The following is a 26,841-nucleotide window of genomic DNA, read 5'->3' as shown; positions in this document are numbered from 1 at the left end:
TTGGCTACGGTCAGTGTCACTACTGGTAGCATGAGGCGATACCTGGACCCTACAGAGGTTGCACAGGTAGTCCAACTTCTCTAGGATGGCACATCGATATGTACCATTGCCAGAAGGTTTGCTGCGTCTCCCAGCACAGTCTCAAAGACATGGAGGAAATTCTAGGAGACAGGCAGTTACTCTAGGAGAGTTGGACAGGGCTGTAGAAGGTCCTTAACCCACCAGCAGGACCGGTATCTGCTCCTTTCGGCAAGGAGGAACCTGGATGAGCACTGCCAGAGCCCTACAAAATGACTTCCAGCAGGCCACTGGTGTGAATGTCTCTGACCAAACAATCAGAAACAGACTTCATGAGGGTGGCCTGAGGGCCTGATGTGCTCTAGTGGGCCCTGTGCTCACTGCCTGGCACCGTGGAGCTCAATTGACATTTGCCATAGAATACCAGAATTGGCAGGTCTACCACTGGTGCCCTGTGCTTTTCACAGATGAGAGCAAGTTCACCTTGAGCACATGTGACAGACGTGAAAGGGTCTGGAGAAACTGTGGAGAACATTATGCTGCCTGTAACATCATTCAGCATGACCGGTTTGATGGTAGGTCAGTGATGGTCTGGGGAGGCATATCCATGGAGGGACGCACGGACCTCTGCAAGCAAGACAATGGCACCTTGACTGCCGTTAGGTATCGGGATGAAATCCTTGGACCCATTGTCAGACCCTATGCAGTGGGTCCTGGGTTCCTCTTTGTGCACGACAATGCCCGGCCTCATGTGGAGAGAGAATGCAGGCAGTTCCTGGAGGATGAAGGAATTGATACCATTGACTGGCCCCCACACTCACCTGACCTAAATCCAATAGAACACCTCTGGGACATTATTTTTCGGCCCATCCAACGCCACTAGGTTGCACCTCAGACTGTCCTGGAGCTCAGTGATGCCCTGGTCCAGATCTGGGAGGAGATCCCCCAGGACACCATCCATTGTCTCATTAGGAGCATGCCACGACGTTGTCAGGCATACATACAAGCACGTGGGGGCCATACAAACTACTGAGTACGATTTTGAGTTGCTGCAATGAAATTTCAGCAATGTGGACTTGCCTGCTACATGATTTTTTCACTTTCATTTTAAGGGTGTCTTTGAATTCAGCCCTCTGTAGGTCAATAATTTTCATTTCCATCAAATGATGTGGCATCCTTTCGTTCCTAACACATTACCCAGTCCATATCAGTATAGATACCCAGCATAATATTTTCCCCATTGAGATTTGATGCGTTTTCAATGTGCTCCTTTAATATATTTGAGCAGTTTATATTTTCTATGATAGATCAACTTGCAGTCTAAAATAAACAGTACATAAAAATACTATACCAGTGGTGGGCAACCTTTTTTTGCACTAAGGCCACTGACGACTGCTTTAACTCGAACAAGGCGGCACCATTATGAAGTCATTAACAACATATATATGCATGCTTTTATTAATTATTTATTATTAAATTTTATACTGACCCCAAAGTGTGTAAAAGTGTAAGAATAATCCATATCACAAATTCTGTAATTTTCAATTACTTTTTTTTGAGTCTGTTTGTTGGTTGACAATTCATTAAAACTTGGCTCAAAAGTTGTTGTTCTTAAACGTAGCTGGCCTTCCAAAGGGTCATCTGTCAGGACTGTGCGGTATCGATTTTTAATGTACTTCATATAAGAGAATGTACATTCACAAATGTACGTGCTACCAAAGCGTGTTCGCGCAGAATGGGGTAGATGTGAGCATCACACCAAAATTAAATAATTTTTGGGATAGCTTGTGTTGAGCATTTGGATCTTCACTAAGTTCCAACAATTCCGTTTGGAACTTCTCTGGCACATTGTCAGGTTCCATCAGGTGTGGCTCTTAAACCAGCCATAAATCACTGTCATTGACGTGGATATCGGAGAATCGAGCCTCAAGTTCAGCGACTAGTGAACCGAGCACTTCACAGAACTCATCAAAATGTATTTTTACAGATGGGTTGTTACTGGCAAAATTACTCAGACATGGAAAGAATTCGGAGAGCTGCTGCTTTCAACTTGCGCTGAAAAATTTTTTATACTCCACCAGAGGTCACAGACACTTTGATTTCTGCCTTGGTGTTGCTTATTCAGACTGTTGAGTTCACTCAAAAGATCACTGAGAAAAGCCAGGTTCATGTAAAAGTTGATGTCATCGAGTTTACAAACCATTCCTTTGGATGCATAGAACTCTTTGATAGTGCCTTGCAATTCATAAATTCTATTTATAACAGATCCTCTTGACAACCAACGAGCGTTTGAGTAATATAAAATGTCCTCTTTATCAGTTGAATCATCATTTTGGAGGAGTTCTCTAAACTGGCGATGACTGAGGGCTCGAGCTCGAATGAAATTCACAATACCAACGGCGTCTTCCAATGTGTTGTTCAAGGTTGCAGACTTGGCACATAGAGCTTGTTGGTGTATAATACAATGCAGTGACAATAATGTGGGAGATTCCGGATATTGAGAGTGAATTCGTTGTTTAAGTAGAGTCACAAAACCGCCCGTTGTTCCTACCATTGCAGGAGCGCCATCTGCACACACAGCAACAAGTCTCTTTAGATCCAATTTCTTCTCTACATAAGTGTTATTAAATCCTGTGAGAATATCTTGTGCCTTTGGTGTTGATTTGAGACTGATTAGGGACAACAACATTGTTCTGATGAAAATAAGCAGTTGTGCCGTATCTGTTGTATCGCAGGATTCATCCAACGCTACAGAATACAAAGTATTGGACTCTTGACATATTTTGTTCAGTTGATTTTTTAAGTTTTGTTATTGTTTTTTTATTTATTTTTTTTATTTTTTTTTTATTGTTTTTTCGGTGTTTTGTTATTGGACTTCTGTGCTCGTCACGGATTGTCCATAACGAACACCATGTTCAAGCATAGGGGTGTTCATATGTGCACTTGGCACCAGGACACCCTTGGCCTCAGTTCGATGATCGACTTTGTGGTCGTGTCGTCGGACTTGCAGCCACATGTCTTGGACACTCGGGTGAAGAGAGGGGCAGAGCTGTCAACTGATCACCACCTGGTGGTGAGTTGGCTTCGATGGTGGGGGAGGATGCTGGTCAGGCGTGGTAGGCCCAAACGTGTTGTGAGGGTCTGCTGGGAACGTCTGGCAGAGCCCCCTGTCAGAAGTAGCTTCAACTTCCACCTCCGGCAGAACTTCGACCACATCCCGAGGGAGGTGGGGGACATTGAGTCCGAATGGGCCATGTTCCGTGCCTCTATTGTTGAGGCAGCTGACCAGAGCTGTGGCCGTAAGGTGGTCGGTGCCTGTCGTGGCGGCAATCCCCGAACCCGTTGGTGGACACCGGCGGTGAAGGATGCCATCAAGCTGAAGAAGGAGTCCTACAGGACCCTTCTGTCCTGTGCGACCCTGGGGGCAGCTGATAGGTACCGGCAGGCCAAGCGGAATGCGGCTTTGGTGGTTGCTGAGGCAAAAACTCGGGCGTGGGAGAAGTTTGGGGAGGCCATGGAGAACAACTTTCGGACGGCTTCGAGGAGATTCTGGTCCACCATCCGGCGTCTCAGGAAGGGGAAGCAGTGCAGTGTCAACACTGTATATGGTGGGGATGGTGCGCTGCTAACCTCGACTCGGGACGTTGTGGGTCGGTGGGGGGAGTACTTCGAAGACCTCCTCAATCCCATTAACATGCCTTCCAATGAGGAAGCAGAGCCTGGGGACTCGGAGGTGGGCTCCCCCATCTCTGGGACTGAGGTCACCGAGGTGGTCAAAAAACTCCTTGGTGGCAGGGCCCCGGGGGTGGATGAGATACGCCCGGAGTTCCTCAAGGCTCTGGATGTTGTAGGACTGTCTTGGTTGACACGCCTCTGCAACATCGCATGGACATCAGGGACAGTGCCTCTGGATTGGCAGACCGGGGTGGTAGTCCCCCTCTTTAAGAAGGGGGATCGGAGGGTGTGTTCCAACTACAGAGGGATCACACTCCTCAGCCTCCCTGGAAAAGTCTATTCAGGGGTCCTGGAGAGGAGGGTCCGTCGGATAGTCGAGCCTCGGATTCAGGAGGAACAGTGTGGTTTTCGTCCTGGTTGCGGAACAGTGGACCAGCTCTATACCCTTAGCAGGGTCCTGGAGGGTGCATGGGAGTTTGCCCAACCAGTCTACATGTGTTTTGTGGACTTGGAAAAGGCATTCGACCGTGTCCCTTGGGGAATCCTGTGGGGGGTACTCCGAGAGTATGGAGTACCGGACCCCCTGATAAGGGCTGTTCGGTCCCTGTACAACCGGTGTCAGAGCTTGGTCCGCACTGCCGGCAGTAAGTCGAACCCGTTTCCAGTGAGAGTTGGACTCCACCAGGGCTGCCCTTTGTCACCGATTCTGTTCATAACTTTTATGGACAGAATTTCTAGGCGCAGCCAGGGCGTTGAGGGGGTCCGGTTTGGTGGGCTCAGGATTGGGTCACTGCTTTTTGCAGATGATGTTGTCCTGTTTGCTTCATCAGGCCGTGATCTTCAGCTCTCTCTGGATCGGTTCGCAGCCGAGTGTGAAGCGGCTGGGATGAGAATCAGCACCTCCAAATCCGAGACCATGGTCCTCAGCTGGAAAAGGGTGGAGTGCCCTCTCAGGGTTGGTAGCGAGATCCTGCCCCAAGTGGAGGAGTTCAAGTATCTCAGGGTCTTGTTCATGAGTGAGGGAAGAATGGAGCGTAAGATCGACAGGCGGATCGGTGCGGCATCTGCAGTAATGCGGGCGCTGCATCGGTCTGTCGTGGTGGAAAAGGAGCTGAGCCGCAAGGCGAAGCTCTCAATTTACCAGTCGATCTATGTTCCTACCCTCACCTATGGTCATGAGCTATGGGTAGTGACCGAAAGAACGAGATCGCGAATACAAGCGGCTGAAATGAGTTTCCTCCGCAGGGTGTCTGGGCTTTCCCTTAAAGATAGGGTGAGAAGCTCAGTCATCCGGGAGGGGCTCAGAGTAGAGCCGCTGCTCCTCCGCATCGAGGGGAGTCAGATGAGGTGGCTCGGGCATCTGATCAGGGTGTCTCCTGGACGCCTCCCTGGTGAGGTGTTCCGGGCACGTCTAACCGGGAGGAGGCCCCGGGGAAGACCCAGGACACGTTGGAGGGACTATGTCTCTCGACTGGCCTGGGAACGCCTTGGGATTCTCCTGGAAGAGCTAGAAGAAGTGGCCGGGGAGAGGGAAGTCTGGGCATCTCTGCTCAAGCTGCTGCCCCCGCGACCCGACCTCGGATAAGCGGGAGACAATGGATGGATGGATGGATGGATGATTTTTTAAGTCAACCGCGATCTCACCTTGGAGCCTCACAACTGTCCTTCGTGATAGTGGTAAATCTTTAAATTTTTGAAGTTGAGATGGTTCGAGACACTGAACAATTTCAAGCATGCATGATTTGAATAGCTCTACATCAGTATGTGGTTTTCCAGCGGCACCCAATTTGAAGGCGACTCAAAACGTTGCCTCAACTTCCGGATCGTGAGAGGATGATTTGAATTTGGCGAACATGGATGTTTCTTTTGTATGGCTCTTGTTCAAGGAATCATACGCTTGCTTTCTGGCCTCATCTTTTAAATTGATGTACTTCATGTGTGACTTACAACTCTCATAGTGCTGTTTTGCATTTGATCTCTTTAATGTTCTTATTTGCGTCTTGCATCTTAGGCACATCATGGAGTTTCCTTGGTTTGACATGAAGAAATCCAACTCCCATTCACTGTTGAACTGTCAATTTTCATCGTCTACATGTCTGGATTTCTTTGACGGTGGTAACTGCATTATATGGCCAGTAAAACACAACGATAATCATCAGATGAGGAAATGATGGATCTGACTACTTTCGTTGAAATTTAAGCATGCTGAACTTTAACCCTTTTCGGTGCCATTTGATTGGCCACTTTAGTTACTGTGGGAAATAATTACAGAGGTACTCACGAAAATCTACAGTGCGCGTGCACCCTGTCTGCAGTAAATATCTAGCTTGACTGCTATTGGCATAACTTGCATTCAGTTTGGCTGTATTTCGTTAGCTGTCATTGACCATTCCGTCAGGTATGAACATGGAGACCAAACAAATCTTCGTTTACGTTGTTTGTTTCGTTGAACATTTTCGGCTAGTGTGAACAAGCCAAAAGGCCGCAATCACTTGTTTCACTGATACCTTCATGACGGCCACAAAAAAAAAAAAAAGACCTCGAAGGCCGCACTTGCCCACCTCTGTACTATACTGTATGCATAAAATGTACGCATTTATATATACAAATGTAGTATTAGGTGAGAAAACACATCAGGTATGTTTGCTTTCCATGTTAAAAACTGGTTCTTGACAAAATGGGGAAGAGCTGGGACACTTCAGTCACATTTTTTTTTATCATCATAGGAACATACTAAAACAGACTGTTAATATTAAGCAAGGTATATACAAAGGTAGTGCAGCTGAAGCATCTCTTTTACAAAAATCAATTTAAGATAAATAACTTTTGAGCTTTGTTTTTTTCAACATGTACAAAGACAGATTTTTTTAAATAACATTTTGGCAAATTCAACACTTAATCCAACATGTGTAAACAGAAGCTGCATTGTGCAGCACCAATTTTTAAATTAGAACCCAGCTATTATAATGCATCCAGATGGAATATGCCCACTTACTGCACACAGTCAGAGGCACGTCCTTTCTGCTGGTAATCCACAATACATCGAATCAGTTGGTCATTTTCATCAAGTAACTGTAAGGAAAAATACAAAATTTGACTTGTGGCAGGTACTGTACAATTTTCTTCAGCCAAAATGAAAATATTTTCTGCCTGATGTATGCTGCAAGTATGATATACAGTACTGAACTGCCAGGCACATGTGCACTTATTCACTATAACCAGTCCATCAATTATGAAATTTACTAACATTTCTTCCACTTTTTAAACGCAATATATTTAATAATTTCAAAAAATGACATAGAATAATTATTCTACCCTCCCTGACAACCAGAACTGGTTTAACCTCCTTAGCATTACATTTTTTCTTAAAAAAACTGTAAAAAGTGTTGCATTTTTTAGCTTGAAAAATTACATATTTATTAAATCTCATCTTTATACTGTAAAACATATAAAACACTAAAGATACAAAGTCAGAAGTGTAAAGAGTATAATAATGATAAAATAAAAAATAATGGTAATACTGTATATACTGTCAAAATGCATCGTTTGTGTGGTATATCTTGAAGCACAGTGAAATACACAATCCAGCGTAACAGTTGGGATGTGATTCTTTGCAGATTTTCTTTCCACACTGTTCATTTCAATTTCATTGCCTGAAGACAGATTCAATTTTTCTTCATTGCTCAGATCAATGTCAAGAGCATGCAACACCTGGGCTGCAGAAAAACGTTTCTTATGAGATGGCATTATGAGGCTAGGAGAAGACATGTCTGCACCGTTGCCTGGGTAACACTTGAGCCTGTTGCTTACACAAGACACACCCATATAATTTCCTGAGCAACGCTCCACACTAACGCTGTTGGCACTTTTACAGCTCAATTGAACCTTGGAGCTAACGCTTATGAGAGACGCATCTATCAGGTGCCCGTGTGGTGCTCGGGACTAACGCTTTTAGCACAGAGTTTACAGCCTGAATGACACTCTGGTTTAATGCTAAGGAGTTTAAGTATGTTTAATAATGGTATTTAACAAATTACACCAAATATATTTGGTTAGAATGACAGTGTCATGAGACTGTAATTATGACATTTATACTACCCAGTCAAAAGTTTTTAGGACATCCCAATTTTTTTGTTGAAATTTAAACAGTTCCAAATCCAGTGGCAAACCTTAAATGCTACAAAAGGGAAGCAGTGAACTGCCAGAAATTTAAAAAAAAAGTTTAGGTTACCAAAAACAGAAAAATTATGTAATTTCCATATTTATGCAAAAAGGCCTTTTTCAGGTGACAAGTGATGGATTAACAACCTGTTTTTTTGCAGCAATGAAACTTAATTAAGACTTGAAAGATGATGCAAACAGTTCCTAAAGTCTATATAAAAGCAGTGTTGAAACAAACTGTGTGGCTACAAACTCTAAAGCATTATTTGGACAATACTGCACTATATACTGCTACTATTATGTCACGAAAAAGGCAATTAACAAACAAAGAAAGACCATTATAACTATTAAGTATAGATGTTACGGCCAAAACCCGAAGTTCAGCCAGTTCCCGAATTGACCGGCCATTTCGCATTTTGGCCGCGAGGTGTGGCCAAAGTCCGAAGTACTAGAAATGACCAGCATATATGCTACTTTGGCCAGCCATTTCACGAAGTGGCGAGAACTCCCTGGTCAAAATCCGATGTGCTGATGTAAGACTGTCCGCTCAAGGTGCGAAGATGCTTAAAAATTTTCAGATGCAGATTCAGAAGTGAGTTTTCCATTCGGCACGAGAAACTGCTCAAGGCGGGTCATGTTCAGCAAAGCGGACGCCACTTGAGACAGCCTTCCCCTCGCCCAAACACTAACCTTAAGGTCAATAAAATAGGTCCCTGATGTTAAGTCACTATTTTATTGCTAAAATGATAACAGAAATGTGAAATCTACTTATATACCTGATCTTAATTATTGTGAAACAACCAAGTGGCGTCCGCTTTCTGAACATGAGCTGCCAAGGCTACACTCAACACAATTGCACTACTAAGTGCGCAACAAATCGCTGCTCATGCCTTTTTCCTTCCGACTTTGGCCGATCGCCCCATGCCATTTTGCAAACTGGCTGGCCAAATCCTGAAATCAAGGAAAAGATCGGACATTGGCCGGTCAATTTACAGCGACATTGGCCATTTCCCGATTTGGCCGGACATTTCCCGCTTTGGCCAATTTCGGGTTTTGGCCGTAACATAGACATTTCTTATAGAAAAAGTGCACAGAAAGCCAAAGGTCCACTGAGTACAAATTTCTACACCATCAAATGGAACTTGAAACTAAAGGGAAACTCTGACAGGAACAGGTCAGACAGACCCAAAGCCACAACAAAATCAGAAGACAGGTTTCAGAGAGTCAGCAGGGTTATTTTCAGTTTTTGATAACCTTAAAAAAAAAAAAAACAAACTAGTAGTTTACTACTTACCTTTGTAACATTTCAGGAAAAATGGGAGAGTCCTAAAACTTTTGACCAGTAGTATACATATACAGTGGTGTGAAAAACTATTTGCCCCCTTCCTGATTTCTTATTCTTTTGCATGTTTGTCACACAAAATGTTTCTGATCATCAAACACATTTAACCATTAGTCAAATATAACACAAGTAAACACAAAATGCAGTTTGTAAATGGTGGTTTTTATTATTTAGGGAGAAAAAAAAATCCAAACCTACATGGCCCTGTGTGAAAAAGTAATTGCCCCCTGAACCTAATAACTGGTTGGGCCACCCTTAGCAGCAATAACTGCAATCAAGCGTTTGCGATAACTTGCAATGAGTCTTTTACAGCGCTCTGGAGGAATTTTGGCCCACTCATCTTTGCAAAATTGTTGTAATTCAGCTTTATTTGAGGGTTTTCTAGCATGAACCGCCTTTTTAAGGTCATGCCATAGCATCTCAATTGGATTCAGGTCAGGACTTTGACTAGGCCACTCCAAAGTCTTCATTTTGTTTTTCTTCAGCCATTCAGAGGTGGATTTGCTGGTGTGTTTTGGGTCATTGTCCTGTTGCAGCACCCAAGATCGCTTCAGCTTAAGTTGACAAACAGATGGCCGGACATTCTCCTTCAGGATTTTTTGGTAGACAGTAGAATTCATGGTTCCATCTATCACAGCAAGCCTTCCAGGTCCTGAAGCAGCAAAACAACCCCAGACCATCACACTACCACCACCATATTTTACTGTTGGTATGATGTTCTTTTTCTGAAATGCTGTGTTCCTTTTACGCCAGATGTAACGGGACATTTGCCTTCCAAAAAGTTCAACTTTTGACTCATCAGTCCACAAGGTATTTTCCCAAAAGTCTTGGCAATCATTGAGATGTTTCTTAGCAAAATTGAGACGAGCCCTAATGTTCTTTTTGCTTAACAGTGGTTTGCGTCTTGGAAATCTGCCATGCAGGCCGTTTTTGCCCAGTCTCTTTCTTATGGTGGAGTCGTGAACACTGACCTTAATTGAGGCAAGTGAGGCCTGCAGTTCTTTAAACGTTGTCCTGGGGTCTTTTGTGACCTCTCGGATGAGTCGTCTCTGCGCTCTTGGGGTAATTTTGGTCGGCCAGCCACCCCTGGGAAGGTTCACCACTGTTCCATGTTTTTGCCATTTGTGGATAATGGCTCTCACTGTGGTTCGCTGGAGTCCCAAAGCTTTAGAAATGGCTTTATAACCTTTACCAGACTGATAGATCTCAATTACTTCTGTTCTCATTTGTTCCTGAATTTCTTTGGATCTTGGCATGATGTCTAGCTTTTGAGGTGCTTTTGGTCTACTTCTCTGTGTCAGGCAGCTCCTATTTAAGTGATTTCTTGATTGAAACAGGTGTGGCAGTAATCAGGCCTGGGGGTGGCTACGGAAATTGAACTCAGGTGTGATACACCACAGTTAGGTTATATTTTAACAAGGGGGCAATTACTTTTCACACAGGGCCATGTAGGTTTGGATTTTTTTTCTCCCTAAATAATAAACACCATCATTTAAAAACTGCATTTGTGTTTACTTGTGTTATATTTGACTAATGGTTAAATGTGTTTGATGATCAGAAACATTTTGTGTGACAAACATGCAAAAGAATAAGAAATCAGGAAGGGGGCAAATAGTTTTTCACACCACTGTAGCTATCTATTACCTTGGAAACCTGAATTAGATTAATTGAATTCGATGATCTAGTTACATATGTATATTAGGACTATCAGACTTAGCGCCACTATTCAAATACAATTTAAATTAAAAAAAAAAAAAAAAACTCATTTGAAGGCAAAAGCACACGATTGTATAAGAAGGGCTGTTTAACCCCATCTACTTTTGGCATTGAGTTATATCAGATGTGCTATGCAAAGCTGAAGTATTTTATAGATGTTTTATGCTTCATTTCTATAATCAGCCTTTTCATAATTTTGAATAGTGAGCTTGTTATCTTCATTATTAAACTTGCAGCTAACCCCTTCACAACAGTTTTTTTTTTTAATAATATTACTCTGCATGTTGATAACCAGGCATATTCAGAGACATTTTTCTAAATACTTCTGATGGCCTAAAAGTATCATTTTGCATCTGATTCTGATCCCATTTACTCTAAAAACATGAGAGTCCTGAATACTGTTTAATACTAAGATCTTCTCATTAAAGCAGATATAAATTATTCTGATTTTCCTTTTACTACATTTCTTTAAAATACCCACTTTAACAAGCCTCAAGTGTCAGCCAACATAACATGTCCCAGAATTACTCTGTCTTACGTGGCTGCTAGACAGACACCTAATGCCTACAAAAATGAGATGCAATCAAAAATACTGTGGTCACCTTTACTAAAATATGGCTCCGTCTACAAAGTAGAAAAACATAAGTATTGCGATGATCCAACTTTTTCAGGTAAGACCACATGTATTAACTGACTTTTTACTCTGAATACCAAGAGTGGACAAATCCAAAATAATACAAAGTCCACATTCCACCTATCTGCACCCTTACTTTGCTCACTACTTTCACCCCGTCGCTGCCTTACTAACTAACCCGTATTCCTCCTGGACTAAAGGTGTTGTGCATTTTATTATTTAAAAAAAAAAAAAAAAAAATCTGGTGCAATTTCCCCCCTAAGTCTTGTTCTTTTAGGTTGATGTGAACAAGCCAAACACACTAGTGACAAAAGAATATACCAAGACCTTTTAGAAAGGGTGGTCTTGGTGTGGTACCATGTAAATACTGGAGCTGTTCACATACACTATGAATGTGATCCACGTTCATACCCACATTCATCCATTTCAAGAATGTGATTGTTTCATTAAAGGGTTGCTGTAAGTCAGTCAATGCCAGCATCATAACAGACATGACAAAATTAAGGCTTGTACAAAAAAGTGGTACACCACAGAGCAGGTTCGCATATCCCTTTGTAGCTGTTATACAGCTTAAGTAAAACCAAGGAAGATCTGTTTAAATGGAATTTTTATGAAGGAAGGTCAGCAGTCTGACAGTCAGTATTTAAGAAAGTCATTAACAGTTTAAGTAAGGTAAGAGACAGTATGTGAAAATTGCTTGTCCTTAAATATAGGGAAACAAAAAATGCAAATTATCAAACAGTAGAAGAGTACTGACCGCTCCACATTCAAAATGCTTGTACTTAAGTTTGGCTGAATATACCGTGCACTCCATAATGTTTGAGACAAGGACATATTTTTTCTTGATATACCCCTCTGTTCCACTGTTTAAAATTAAAAAAAAATAAAATCATACCATGTAGAAATGACAACACTTTTTATACATGGTCTCTTCATTTCAGCGCACCAAAATGTTTAGGGCATAGCAATGGTGGGTATATTAAAGCACTCCTATTTAGTTCTTTGTTGCATGTTCCTTGCATGCAAAGACTGCTTGAAGACTGTGATTCATAGACATCACCAGATATGGAGCATCTTCTCTGGTGATGCTCTGCCAGGCCTCTAATGCAGCCATCGTCAGCTCCTGCTTGTTTCTTAAATTTTAACTTTAGCATATGAAATACATGCTCAACTGGATTTAAATTGGTAGACTGGCTTGGCCATTCAAGAATTTTCCATTTTTCGGCTTTGAAAAACTCCCAACTTGCCTTAGCAGTATGTCTTGGATTATTATCTTGTTTTCAGATGAAGCTCAATCCAAAGGGTTTGGAGGCACTAACTGGAACTTGACCAAAAAAAAAAAAAAAGATGTTTTTATACACTTCAGAATTGATTGTGCAACTACCATTAGCAGTTATACCATCGATAAATACAAGTATGCCAGTACCTGTGGCAGTCATAAATATCCAAGCAATAATTCCCCCACTACCATGATTAAATGATGAGGTGGTATGCTTTGAATCTTGGTTAGTTCCTTTTCACCTCTGCACTTTGCTGTCAATCTGATACAGGTTCATCTCTGTCTAGTCTGTCCACAAGACCTTCTTCCAGAATTCCGTAGGCTCTTTAAATATTTTTTTGCAAACTTTAATCTGGCCAGTCTCTTTTTGTTGCTATCTAGCGGTCTGTATCTTGCAGTGTGGCCTCTGAATTTTCCTGTTAATGAAGTCTTCTGCACACAGACATACACAGACACACACCTGCCTCCTGATCTGCCAGACAGGTGTTTGGGCTTTTTTTTTTTTTTTTTTTTTTTTAACTGTAGTGAGGATTCTTCTGTCCTAAGCAGTGAAGGTCTTGCTTGACCTGCCAGTTCCTTTGCGATTACGGAGCTCACCAATGTGTTCTTTCTTCTTAATGATGTTTCAGACAGTAGATTTAGGTAATCCTAAGGTTTTACTGATGTCTTTAATAGTTTTATTCTTCTTTTTCCTGTCACATAATGACACATCATTTCCTCATATTGAACAATGAAAACTATAGACCACAAAGGGTAGAAGCAACAAGCCTCGGTATCTTATGCCTGCACTAATGAGTAATCACAAACACCTGTGATGCCAATTGCCCCAAAAATTGTGTCCTGAAATTGGGGACTATGTATCATTTCTACACAATGTGACCTAAATGTATGCAAATACACTTAGTCTGCAATGTTCATTTTAATCATGTCTGAATTATTTGATTTGTAACCTTAAACTGTGGAACAGAAGGATAAACCAAGGTAAAATCTGTTTTTGTCCCAAACTTTATATGAGGCACTGTACCTGTAACTTAGGTGCTAACTCTCCCACTCATTAAGTCTTCAGTTGTTGCACTGATTACAAGTAGCTGTTTTCCACAGCATCTAAATACAGCAAAAATTACATAAAATCTTGAAAAACAACCTCATTCATATATATCAAGCACAAGTGACTATTATAATTATATCACAATCGGTGAAAACCCCCTAAAAACGTGTGTGCTTTATAGCACACTGTGAACTTTCCAGTGGTGGACAATGATCTGACAAAGGGATGGTGCAATTTTTTGTGACGTGGAAATGTTTCTCTTGTTATTAGCTTAGTCTTAGCTGAATATATTAAATTGCTATTTATTTAAAAAAAATGAATATAGAAATACATGAAAATGCACAGCAAAGCAGCCTTTATCAGCAAAGCAGAAAAAGGTCAAGAGGTTTACTTCCATGCTGAAAAAGAAAGAAGATTAAAGACCCAGCATTTAAGCTGTATAGCATTCATCAGGGGTGCAGCTGAAATGGAAAGAGCAGGTCACTGTGCTGCTGCTTTGCAGTAAGGAGACTGTGGAGGATTGTGGGTTCGCTTCCTGGTTCCTCCCTGTGTGGATAGCGCTTTGAGTACTGAGAAAAGCGCTATATAAATGTAATGAATTATTATTTATTATTATTATTAGGTGTGAAAAAGCTGCCATTTGTGAAGAGGGAGGGAAACATTAAAAAGTTAGTTGTTCATTAAGATCTGGAGAACATTACATCTTTTGAATACATGGTTGTTAAAATCACTGGAAAGGCTTTGCTGCACATTATATTAATCTACAGACCTCCTAAGCTTCAGCTGGATTTTTTCTCTCAACTTTATGAAATACTCACTTTTGTCTGTAGAATGTCTACTGCTGTTATTTTACTTGGCGACCTTAATATTCATGTGGATTCTGACGGTCCATCTGCTTGCGAGCTACGTTCAGTACTGGATTGTTTCTGCTTTGTGCAGCATGTTGGTTTTTCAACCCATGCTAAAGGCCATATTCTGGATCTTGTATGTTCCACTGGTCTGCAGAATGTCTGTACATCCGGTACTGTTATTGGTATCTCCGATTACAAGCTGATTGAATTTAGCTTCACTTATCCCCTCCCTAAAATAAGTCTAAAATCTAAATTAATCTATCGTAATATCAAGAACATTGATCAGTTATCCTTCTCTATGTCTGTTGGTGCTTCTAGTCTCCATGATGTTTCTGGGTTGTCTTGCCCTATGCAGACTTTATCTCTATATAATTCCACATTGTCACAAATTTTGGATCATTATGCACCTATTAAATCCTTGGTTGTTCCTACTACCCGGTCATCTCTATGGTTTACAGCAGAATTGCATACCATGAAACAAACTGGTCGCTGCTTGGAAAGGTTCTGGAAGAAGACTGGTCTGGCTGTTCACGCCCTGGCTTACACCGAACACCTGAAGGAATACAGATGTGCCTTATCGGCGGCACGTTCAAAGTACTATTCCTCACTTTTTGACTTTGGTACTTGTCGCCCTAGATCTCTTTTTAGTACAGTTAACAGACTTTGTCAACCTGCTGTTAAAAATCATTATTTCTCTGTTGAGCACTGTAATCTATTTTTGGACTATTTTCAGTCAAAAATTATGACCATATATCAAAGTTTCTCTACTAACCATTCCTCATCTCTGTTGACTGATTATACTTCTAAATCTACAGTTTATCTAAATTTAACCCCACTACACCAACTTATATTGCTGATGTAATATCTAAATTAAATCAATCTACCTGTCACTTAGATCCTGCCCCTACTTTACCGATTAAGGCTTGCACTGACAAACTTTCTGCCCCCATTTCTCACTTTATCAACTGTAGTTTCCACACCTGTGTTGTTCCAAGTGATCTAAAAACTGCTGCTGTAACTCCTGTTTAAAAAAAAAAAAAACCTGTCTCAGATCCCTTACAGCTAAAATTTTATAGCCCAATTTCTAATCTTTCATTTATGACTAAGATCTTAGAAAAGGTTGTTGCTTCTCAACTCAATGATTATTTAAATTTGCATAACCTGCTTGAGCCTTTTCAATCTGGATTCAGAGCCCTACATAGCACTGAAACTGCTTTACTTAAGGTAGCCAATTTCTTACTTATAACCGCTGATTCTGGGATGGCCGCTATTCTAGTTCTTTTGACTTGAGCGCAGCGTTTGATACAGTTAACCATAACATTTTACTGTCCCGACTTTCAGCTATTGGTTATCTCTGGTGCTGCTATTTCTTGGTTCACATCATACCTCGGTGATCGACAGTACTATGTCTTCATTAGGGAATACAAATCTGCCACTACTTCATTCACACAAGGTGTCCCTCAAGGGTCAGTTCTCGGTCCAATCCTCTTCAACATCTATATGCTCCCATTACGTGAGATTATTCGTCAGCTGTAGTAAATTCTAATACACCTGTATCTAGGGTTGCCACCCGTCCTTTAAAATACGGAATTGTCCCGTATTTGAGAATGAAATTGCGCGTCCCGTTTTGAATCAATACGGGACGGGTTTTGTCCCGTATTTTTTTTATCATTTTTTTTAAAGCAGCGTCTCATGCAAATCATCCCACACGCATTTTATGAAGATGCCTCCTTTCCTACTTTTGATTGGGTAATACTTGATGTCATCGTTAGTTTGATTGGTCTTTTTAACTGTCCAGTGAGGAGGGCGGGTCTTTTAAGTAGAGTCTGCAAAGTGTTGGCAGAGAGTAATATTAAAAAAATGGCAGATGCTTCTCCAGGTAACCCCCCGCGTCTTAAAGTTTCAGAGCTTAAACGCAAGCGGCTGCAAAAATACCGCAGAGAGTAGGAGGAAACAAATACTTGGCTGCAGAGTGTTAGCGGAAATTGTTATCAAGCCAACTGCACAATTTGTCGGAGAGCGTTCTCTGTGGCTCATGGTGGTCTGTCAGACGTGCGACAACATGCCTCCGGAGAGCAGCATTCCCGCAATGACAGAGCTCACAAAAATCAAAGCACAGTCAGACAGTTCTTCGTACCCCAAGTCTCTCCCGAAGCAGACATGGTAATGACAGTATAATAATTATCAACAATATTAATTAATTAATTAATTAATTGATTGCTAAATAATGTTAAAAATGTGACCCAGTCTGTGAAAACCTAGCTGGAGTCATTTTTTTTGTAATTTACTGTTTTCTACATGAAAATAAAGAACAGTCTGTGAAAATAATAAAAATATATGTATTTAATATTAACTGAGTAAAACCATGTCAACAACTGAAATCACAGTGAAATGAATGGCTAAAATCAAACTTTATCTCAGAATTAGATTTGGCCTGGTTTTCACACACTGGGTCACAAATTGTAATTTGTAAAAATTCTGTAAATACAATGTAAGTGGATCACATTCCAATGTAATATTATGATTTGTTTGTTAAGGTTAAGTCAGACACATAAGCATTAATTTATTACATGAAACATTACATTTAATACATTAATAAACAACATAATGCCCATGTAAAGAAAATAAACTAGTAAATTGCAACTTTCCATATTTTAAAATTAGAAATAGGCTATATAAAAACTTTACTAGCTAATGTTTGTAGCTAGTTTATGTATGTGCTGTTTCCATGTTTGGATAGGTGTTACTGCAAATAATGACAAATATTTTAGCCAAAATCTGTTATCAATACCACCCTTTAAAATTAGGTTCATTAGTATTTTCTCTTCTCCTCTAGGTTACAGCAGCTGAGTTGACACAGGTGTACCACACTATTAAACACAACATCAGCTATATCAGTGCTGACTGTGGACACAAGCTCAACCAAAAGATTCTGCATGACTCCAAAATCATAAAGAAAATGTCTGTTGGGAGAACAAAGGCTGAAGCAATGGCCAAAGATGTCCTTGCTCCAAAAGCAGTGGCTGATGTTGTAGATGTCTTAAAGTCAGACAAACCCCTCCCATTCTCCATACAGATAGATGCATCAAATAAAGGGAACAGGAAGATGTTTCCCCTTGCAGTACAATACTTCAGGCCAGAAACGGGGATCTGTAACAAAATGCTTGATTTTGGAGAAAATGCCGATGAGTCTGCTGCTGGTATTATAGGTTTTATAGAACAATCCCTTGATAAATTTGGCTTATCATTAAGTCAAGTTACTGCATATAGTGCAGACAATACTAATGTTAATTATGGAATCCACAACTCTGTCTTCACTAACCTAAAGAAAAAGCAAAAAGATCTGCTGCAAGGGAACTGCCATGCCCATATTGTGCACAACACGGTGAAGCATGCTCTCGACCAGCTCACTGTAGATGTGGAAAATGTTGTGCTGAAGGTCTATGGCTACTTTTCCACATCTGCCAAACGAAGGGAATCCCTTAAAGACTTTTGCCAGTTTTGTGATGTGGAGTTCCATGAGATTCTACGACATGTTTCAACAAGGTGGCTGTCTCTCAATCCAGCCATCTCCCATCTTTTGCAAACCTGGACTGCTCTCAGGTCTTATTTCATCAGCCTCGGAGAAGAGTGTCCCAGACAGATCAGATCTTTGTTAAAGCTCAGTGAAGCCTCAACTGAGGAAGATCCGGATGATGTGGAAGTTTATCTCCTGTTCTCCAATAACATCCTCTCCCTATTTGAGGAAGTGGTCAAGAAGCTGGAAAGTGATTCAACCACCTGTGTTGAGATATATTCCATTATGTCTACCTTCAAGCAAAAACTCACACAGAGAAGAGATGACCAATTTTATGGCTACTTAACAAAAGTAAAGCTGCAAAATATTCTCCCACATGAAGCAGACAGGGCAAGGGCAGATTTTACAGCATTTTTTCAACACAGCAATCTCAAACATTGAGAAATGGTTTGACTTTTTTGTGGACAACTGGCTGTTCTTCCTGCAACCTCTCTCTCTGCAACATGGCATGCTTTCCTACAGTGACACTAAGAGGATCACTAAGCTCAACCTTATCCAAAATGTGAACATGGATGACCTCTATGAAGAATGCACCACAGCAATAACCATTCTGAAGAGGCTCAAAGATGATGTAGAGGATGAATGGAAGTCCAAAGATGTGGCTGCCAGGTGGGTGGCTCTCTTTCAAATAGCTGACCTGCCTAACATGCTGTACATAATCAGCCACATCTTGAGCATCTCAGCATCAACTGGCTATGTGGAAAGAATCTTTTCCATAATGACCAATAAATGGAGTGACAGCAGGGACAGGTGCTCTGTGGAGCTCATTAGGAGTGAGCTCTTGATCACCCTCAACTTTAAACAGTCCTGTTCAGAGTTTTACTCTAGCTGTTTAAAAGACAAACAGCTACTCAGTGCTGCACGGAGTGACAAGAAGTACACTTACAAAAGAAAGTAGACCTGACATGCTCCAGTACTGCACACTTATAGTTCTGGTCTACTGGTGTTCAAGAAAGGTTCCTTTGCAGTTTTGTGCACTTTCTATATTTTTCCAATTGTATTTCTGAATATAAAATATTTAACTTAGAGTTAATAAGTTGTGAATCTGTAAATTTAATAAGTTATTAAAATGTGGTTCACATATCACAAGGTCATCCAAAGCCTGTTTTTGTGGTTACTGTCACACATTGTTTGACCTATTTTGGCCTATGTTAATTATTGTCAGCTATGCCTATGTGTTCAGCTACGATTATCATTAGAGAAGTCTGTTGAGTTGTAAAAGAGAAAGACTGACTGCATTTCAATAAAAGACAGTTTATTTTAATGTCCAAGTGTTCATACTTTCCTGAAAACATATTTTAAGTTGCGATTTACCACCACTGGCATGCCATTGGGCCTGTGATCACTGTGGTCTTGGCCCCCAAGGGATGTGGCCCCCGCTGCAGTATGCGTCCCTTATTTTTTTGTATTAAAAGTGGTAACCCTACCTGTATCTCGCTCTGGGTGTACAACATGGAATGCACTACTTAATAAAAATCACTATGATGAAAAACAGATCATTAGAATAGTCTCATCAATGAATGACCTATAGTAATTATGTAAGCTGGGAGTACTCTACATAGAGAAATAAAGAGACAAGTCTAGTGTGTATTGCAATTGTTAACGGTTTACATCGCTTTGCTCACGATCGTGTTTCACACCATAAAAATTAATTGTTTTAAAGAGAAGCCAGACGTAAGTAGTTTATTGCATGTCTTAAGTACACACATCTGATACCATACAACTAAAATCAACTGAAGAATTTACAGCCCAGCACAGGCAAAGGTAATTTTAATTGTATTTCATTTCACATTTCTTACTAAGGTTCATCCAAACAAAACCTCGAACGTCAAACCTACCTGTTGTATTATATTCTGGTTGATCTGGACATTTTCTCGCAACCTCTCAGGTACAAAAACCACAGACATCTCACATTTCTCCCCAGTTGCCTATTACGAGGAAATACAAACACAGCACGCAGCCATGCTCCTTACGTCACAACTAAGACGCAACCAACTCGAGAATGGGGGGGGGGCCGAGTTAGAGTTTCCAGAAAAGTTTAAAGTTAAAAACACAATCAAAATGTGTTTTGTTAAATTAACATATATTTAGTTAATGATATAATCAACATTATACCTAAGGAAAATACACAAGTACGCAAACATCTGGAGTATAAGATATTTTCCATTTAAACTAAATATTCGTTTAGTCCAGCAGTGGATAGTATTGGTTTAATTGGGCCCTCATAGGAACAGATGTTAATAAGGTCGGTATTGTTAGTGTGCAGATTTTACAAGAAGTTTGTTCTTGCGGGTGCTAGTCAACATGTTGCACGTCGCCTGTTCCCGGTACCATGGTACTTATACAGAATAAACATTATTTGATTTATTTACCACCATTTCATACTTCACGCTATACAGGAAATATGAATTATTGTACACAGACGAGAAAAATAAACAGAACGGACCTCACCGGTATAATTACTTCACGCTATGCAGGAAATATGAATTATTGCACACAGACAAGAAAAATAAACAGAGCGGACCTCACCGGTATAATTATGTGAATGTACTGGAAAAACAACGGCCGGGCCCTGGCACTACAGTATATGTTTGGACGTTTATGGTTTTCTTTTGAAAAAATGACTTCGTCTCAAACAAACATGAGGGCACCGGCTGAAATGTCTGAGGTGTCTATAAACAGTGCGCAACCATCTGATCAGTATGTATATACTGTATATCGGCTACACAATTTGTGAAATGATGGGGTGATGCGGGTTCATTTTCAGTAGGCCTACCTGTATGTTTCTGTAGACTTCAAGACTGCGAATTCTTCTTTATACCTTCTCTTACCTGGGATGAATAAACATTTCAGTCGTTTTACCAAACGATTCGTCTACCACACTCGTTAATATTGACTTACTATAAGTAAACCAACTCTTTTTTCTCGCTTTTCAACACAACAGGGACACGACTGCCCTCTAATGGCTGTGTGTTATGTGCAGAACGTCCTGGATCCTTGAAAAAACATAACTTCATATTAGGCAGGCGTTGTGTTGATGACATGATGTCAAGAAACAACCGTGTTGCACAGGTTTTCAGCAATTAAGCTGGAGACGTAATTTTTGATCTAGGTGTTTTCCTCTGAAGATTGATGATGGTTTCTGGTAGTATTTGTCAATCTACACTTTTTGAATCCTCTGAGACAGTCTTTAAGCAAATCGTGTCCGTAAGCCTCCTTATTCCCTTCACAGGATACTATCTCAAGTTATCTACATAAATCCGGGAGGATTTGTTTATATAAATTATCCTGGAAGTGAAAGTGAACCCTGTAGTCGGTCTCAGGGCAGGATTTCTATAGCTTGACGGCTTAGTGCTGGCTTATATGGTGGGTTTTGGGGCGGTCTATGATGCTCAAAGTAAAATGCCAAGTCATCTGAATTGAACCGGTACATCACATATGTGATCTACTCCAGAAATACTGTTGGGTCTTCTCGGCCACCTTTGCATTTCAGGACAGTGACAGATCTTCTGAGTGGGTTTGTGCACTCACTCCATCCACCGTTACTAACTGCCAGCCTGTACATGTTGGAGATGTCTCTAGAAAGTTAATTAATGGAGCTCTAAAAATTTCTGGAGCGCACGCATTTTCCATTTATAGATGGAAAAAGACAAAGCTTGCTGTGTGAAGTACTTGTCCTTTACGTCTACATTTGTGATATGGAAGACATGGCTGCTTAAAAAAGGAAAGGAGAAGATAAAAATGACAGGCCTATGAAAGGGTAAGAACAACGCCCACACCTCGGCACCACCTGTATACTGGGGAGCAATTACAGTCCAACTGCTGAGGCGGTGCCTTTCCAAATATGTTAGAATGAAAGGTTAAACTCCTTGGACCTAATTTGTTAAGCTTGCATACACACAAAAAAGAGGCTCATAATGTGCGTATGCAACAGGAACCGCCCAGAGATCGGGAATAACTCAACCAAATGGCACACAAAGTGCTACAGCCATGTTTAGTATGGTGTGGAGGCATAGTAGATTACATTAGATTAATTTTATTAATCCCAAGGGAAACTTCAGATGCATACACCAGCAGAAACAGATTATTTTGTAATATCCGAACAATATTTAACATAACAAATGCCCTGGGAAGAAGCATTGAAATGTCTGTTGGCAGTGGGCAGAAAAGCTCCCCCAGAGGTGCTTCTTAGTACACCGTGGTGGAATAAACCTGTGGCTAAAAGTTCTCCATACAAGCAGTTCTTGGAGGGGATTTTTCACAATGGCATCCAGTTTTGCCACCATCGTCTTTTCTACAACAGCTTCCAGTGAGTCCTGGGTTCGTCCCATGATGGTGCAGGCTTTCCTGATAAGTTTATTCAGGCATTGTGCTTCTTTTGTGCTCAAGTTGTTTCCCCAGGAAACCACAGCTTAGAACACCACACTGGCTACTATGGACTTAGAATATTTTCAGTAGCTTGCTGCACATATCAAAACATCTGAATCTCCTTAGCAAGTCTGTTCTGGCCCTTCTTATACTGCGCCACTGTGTTGTCAGACCAGTCCAGTTTGCCGTTTATATGGATTCCTACGCACTTTGAGGTCTGCACCACTTCCAAGTCCTCCCTGTGTATGGTGACAGGTCTCAGTGGGTCCTTGACACACCTTAAGTCTATCACCGGCTCTTTTGTCTTGCTGTTGTTGAATTGCAAGTTGTCCCTACAGCATAAGACATAGCCCTCCACAACATTCCTATACTCTGACTCGTCTACATTAGTGTAGGGTCACCAATTTGTTTAAGCGATGTCAGAATCAACTGGATGATCGCGAGTTAACGGAAGGTTACTTCTAGCAAGATGGATCGTGTCACACATCGGCAAGGAGCATGGCAGAAATTGAGTCCTTTTTTCGGCAACAGGGTAATTTCAAAAGGGCTTTGGCCACCACGGTCGCCAGATCTGACACCACCAGACTTCTTCCTTTGGGGTATGCTCAAAGGAAACGTCTATTGCAACAAGCCTTGCCCTGTGCAAAATTTGAAGGAAAACATTCAAAGTGAAATTGCTGCTGCCCCCCACCCCCAATTGTTTGCTGATACATTCAGGAACATGGAGCGCCGCCTCGAAATGTGTCTGGCAGAAAACAGAAACCACTTCCAGCATCGCACATAATGCAATCGATTACAAATACGTCAAGGTATAGAGCGTATTTTTTGGTTAACGTTGCTTCAGTCTGACGGAATATTCTGGGTCTCTTTTGAGCGAATCTCCCTATATTTACGCACATTTAGAAGAAGATTTAGATTTTTAAAATAAAGTGAGAAGAAATGTGCATATACCAGGTTTTATAAATCTGATTTTAATTTTTGGCATACACGTGTCTTCATGCTCTAAATTACGCAATGTTTTATAAATAAGGCCACTAGTCACTGTAAATCTTATCTAAGAACATGCCCTGCTGCAAGCACTTAGGGATACATTTAGCTGGAGGCTGATCGCTTTGTGCGTGCAATGTTTAAGTCCATGGGAAGGCCTATAATAGTAATGATCATCCAAGTATTTAGCAGTCATTTGAAGCCATAGCCAAATAATAATGACAATTATAATTACATAATCAAAATGTACAGGAAATGGGAATTGTAAAAATAAAAATGAAGATGTGTACTGAATGTGTAATGCAAAACCAAAAATATCATTGAAATGTCTACTTGACTACAGAACTAGGGCAGGAAAAGACCAACTAATCAAGTAAGAGGTTTAATTTGAGGCTGCAAACATTACTTCAAACTGAATGGACATTCAACAATGAGCAGATGATAACAAACGTCAGGATGTGAAAATAACAGTATCGTCTCTAAGCACAGGATCATTAGCAGGCAATGACTTACAGTCATGAAAGTTTGGGAACCCCTCTCAGCCTGCATAATAATTTACTTAAAAAAAAATATATAACTGGTATGACTTACATTTCCTAGGAACATCCGAGTACTGGGGTGTTTTCCAAACAAAGATTTTTAGTGAAGCAGTATTTAGTTGTATGAAATTAAATCAAATGTGAAAAAATGGCTGTGCGAAAATTTGGGTACCCTTGTAATTTTGCTGATTTGAATGCATGCAACTGCTCAATACTGATTACTTGCAACACCAAATTGGTTGGATTAGCTCGTTAAGCCTTGAACTTCATAGACAGGTGTGTCCAATCATGAGAAAAGGTATTTAAGGTGGTCAATTACAAGTTGTGCTTCCCTTTGACTCTCCAAAGATCTGAAAACAAAGATTGTTCAGTATCATGGTTTAGGGGAAGGCTACAAAAAGCTCTCAGAGGTTTAAACTGGCAGTTTCAACTGTAAGGAATGTAATCAGGAAATGGAAGGCCACAGGCACAGTTGCTGTAAAACCCAGGTCTGGAAGGCCAAGAAAAATACAGGAGCAGCATATGCGCAGGATTGTGAGAATGGTTACAAACAACCCACAGATTACCTCCAAAGACCTGCAAGAACATCTTGCTGCAGATGGTGTATCTGTACATCATTCTACAATTCAGCGTAATTTGCACAAAGAACATCTGTATGGCAGGGTGATGAGAAAGAAGCCCTTTCTGCACTCACACCACAAACAGAGTCTTGTTGTATGGAAATGCTCATTTAGACAAACCACATAAGTTTTGGAACAAAGTGCTTTGGACTGATGAAACAAAAATTGAGTTATTTGGTCATAACAAAAAGTGCTTTGCATGGCGGAAGAACAACATTGCATTCCAAGAAAAACACCTGCTACCTACTGTCAAATTTGGTGGAAGTTCCATCATACTGTGGGGCTGTGTGGCTAGTTCAGGGACTGGGGCCCTTGTTAAAGTCAAGGGTCAGATGAATTCAACCCAATATCAACAAATTCTTCAGGATAATGTTCAAGCATCAGTCACAAAGTTGAAGTTGCGCAGGGATTGGACAGTCCAACAAGACAATGACCCAAAACAGTTCAAAATCTACAAAGGCATTCATGCAGAAGGAGAAGTTCAATGCTCTGGAATGGCCGTCGCAGTCCCGACTTGAATATCATCGAAAATCTAGGATGATTTGAAGCAGGCTGTCCATGCTCAGCAGCCATCAAATTTAACTGGAGAGATTTTGTATGGAAGAATAGTCAAAAATACCTCCATCCAGAATCCAGACACTCATCAAAGGCTATAGGAGGCGTCTAGAGGCTGTTATATTTCCTAAATGAGGCTCAACTAAGTATTGATGTAATATCTCTGTTGGGGTGCCCATATTTATGCACCTGTATAATTTTGGTCTGATGCATATTGCATATTTCCTGTTAATCCAATAAACTTAACGTCACTGCTGAAATACTACTGTTTCCATAAGGCATATCATATATTAAAAGGAATTTGCTACTTTGAAAGCTCAGCCAATGATAAACAAAAATCCAAAGAATTAAAAGGGGCATCCAAACTTTTTCATAAGACTGTAAATAAACCAAGAAATTTCAGTAGAAATAAACAAAACCTTAAGTAAATAAAATCAGAACATTCAGTTATAGTTCAGTCAAAAGAATGAAAAAAAAAACACTATATTTAACTGACATTAAATGACAACAACAATGAAAATTAAATGTATCCTAAAATCATTCAAATTTGTATTTGGTTGCAACTGTTCATATTAAGAAGAAATGGAAATACAAAAAAAAAAACATAACATTTTCCAAAAAAAAAGAGCTGAAACAGAGTAATGTTTATAAATAAAGTGCATTTTCATCTCACAATTTATTTTCCAAATATGGCTTGGGACAGAAGAACTGGTGTGGAGAAAACTGTCATTCCAAAATAGGCCATCTCTAAAATTTGTCATGCACCTGTGAAAGCCACCACCTTCCTTAACCCCTCTTCCCTTCTGTGTAAAACAGACCAATTAATTGTCCAGGCAGAATAAAAGCAAAAGCTGGATAGGGGGGGTCGGGAGAGACAAAAAAAAACCCCCACAATTGTTGTTTCTTGCTCTTACTGTAACTTCCATAGGTGAACAACTACATTCTCCACCATTTTGATTACATGTTCCAGGTTCTGTCTTTCTAGATCACCCCACCATTACTTTACAAATGTCATTAAGAGTCAAGCTGGGACAGTTATTCAATAAAATGTAACCATGTGTAACCTCAACAGACATTTGGTTTTTAGATGTATGAGGCAGCATTACACTGCCAACTGAACCACTCATTATCTGTACAAGCATAATGACAGAAACACAGTACCTCAGTCAGTTTACTTATTATAACCAGGTGAAAGGTTTGGTTTTGACGGATCATCTTTCAAACAAAGCCTTGTTCCTCAAGTTTGAGGTAAAAGAGGTATAATCTACTAGGAAAAGAACCAAGATAGACTGGCAATAAACAAATAAAAATGCCTTAAGATTGGCTGGAAAACACAACAGGAAACATTTTTCACTTTTCGGCAACTGATAATATGGATCCATGAGGTGGCAGCACTATCTACCGCATCACCATGCTTTCCTCTGCATTTAACATCAAATAGGTAAAATGAAAAGAAACAAGGAAGCAAATA

General features: G+C 40.6%; 1 protein-coding gene across 1 annotated transcript in view; it reads right to left on the bottom strand.

Annotated features, from left to right (window-relative positions):
* Positions 1-20,291, bottom strand: part of ss18l2 (ss18, like 2) — a 45,232-nt gene extending 24,941 nt beyond the window's left edge. Inside the window, exons 1-2 of the mRNA XM_028810091.2 lie at positions 20,140-20,291; positions 6,689-6,765 (exon numbers count right to left, since the gene is read on the bottom strand). Coding sequence (XP_028665924.1) covers positions 6,689-6,765; positions 20,140-20,208 — 146 coding nt within the window. The 5' untranslated portion in view covers positions 20,209-20,291. The remainder of the gene's footprint in view (positions 1-6,688; positions 6,766-20,139) is intronic.
* Positions 20,292-26,841: the final 6,550 nt, after the last annotated feature.

This window comes from Erpetoichthys calabaricus, chromosome 9 (genome assembly GCF_900747795.2).
Source record: "Erpetoichthys calabaricus chromosome 9, fErpCal1.3, whole genome shotgun sequence".
NCBI classification, from domain to species: domain Eukaryota; kingdom Metazoa; phylum Chordata; class Cladistia; order Polypteriformes; family Polypteridae; genus Erpetoichthys; species Erpetoichthys calabaricus.
The sequence above is the reverse complement of the archived record's forward strand: the minus strand, read 5'-3'. Positions and strand labels throughout refer to the sequence as shown.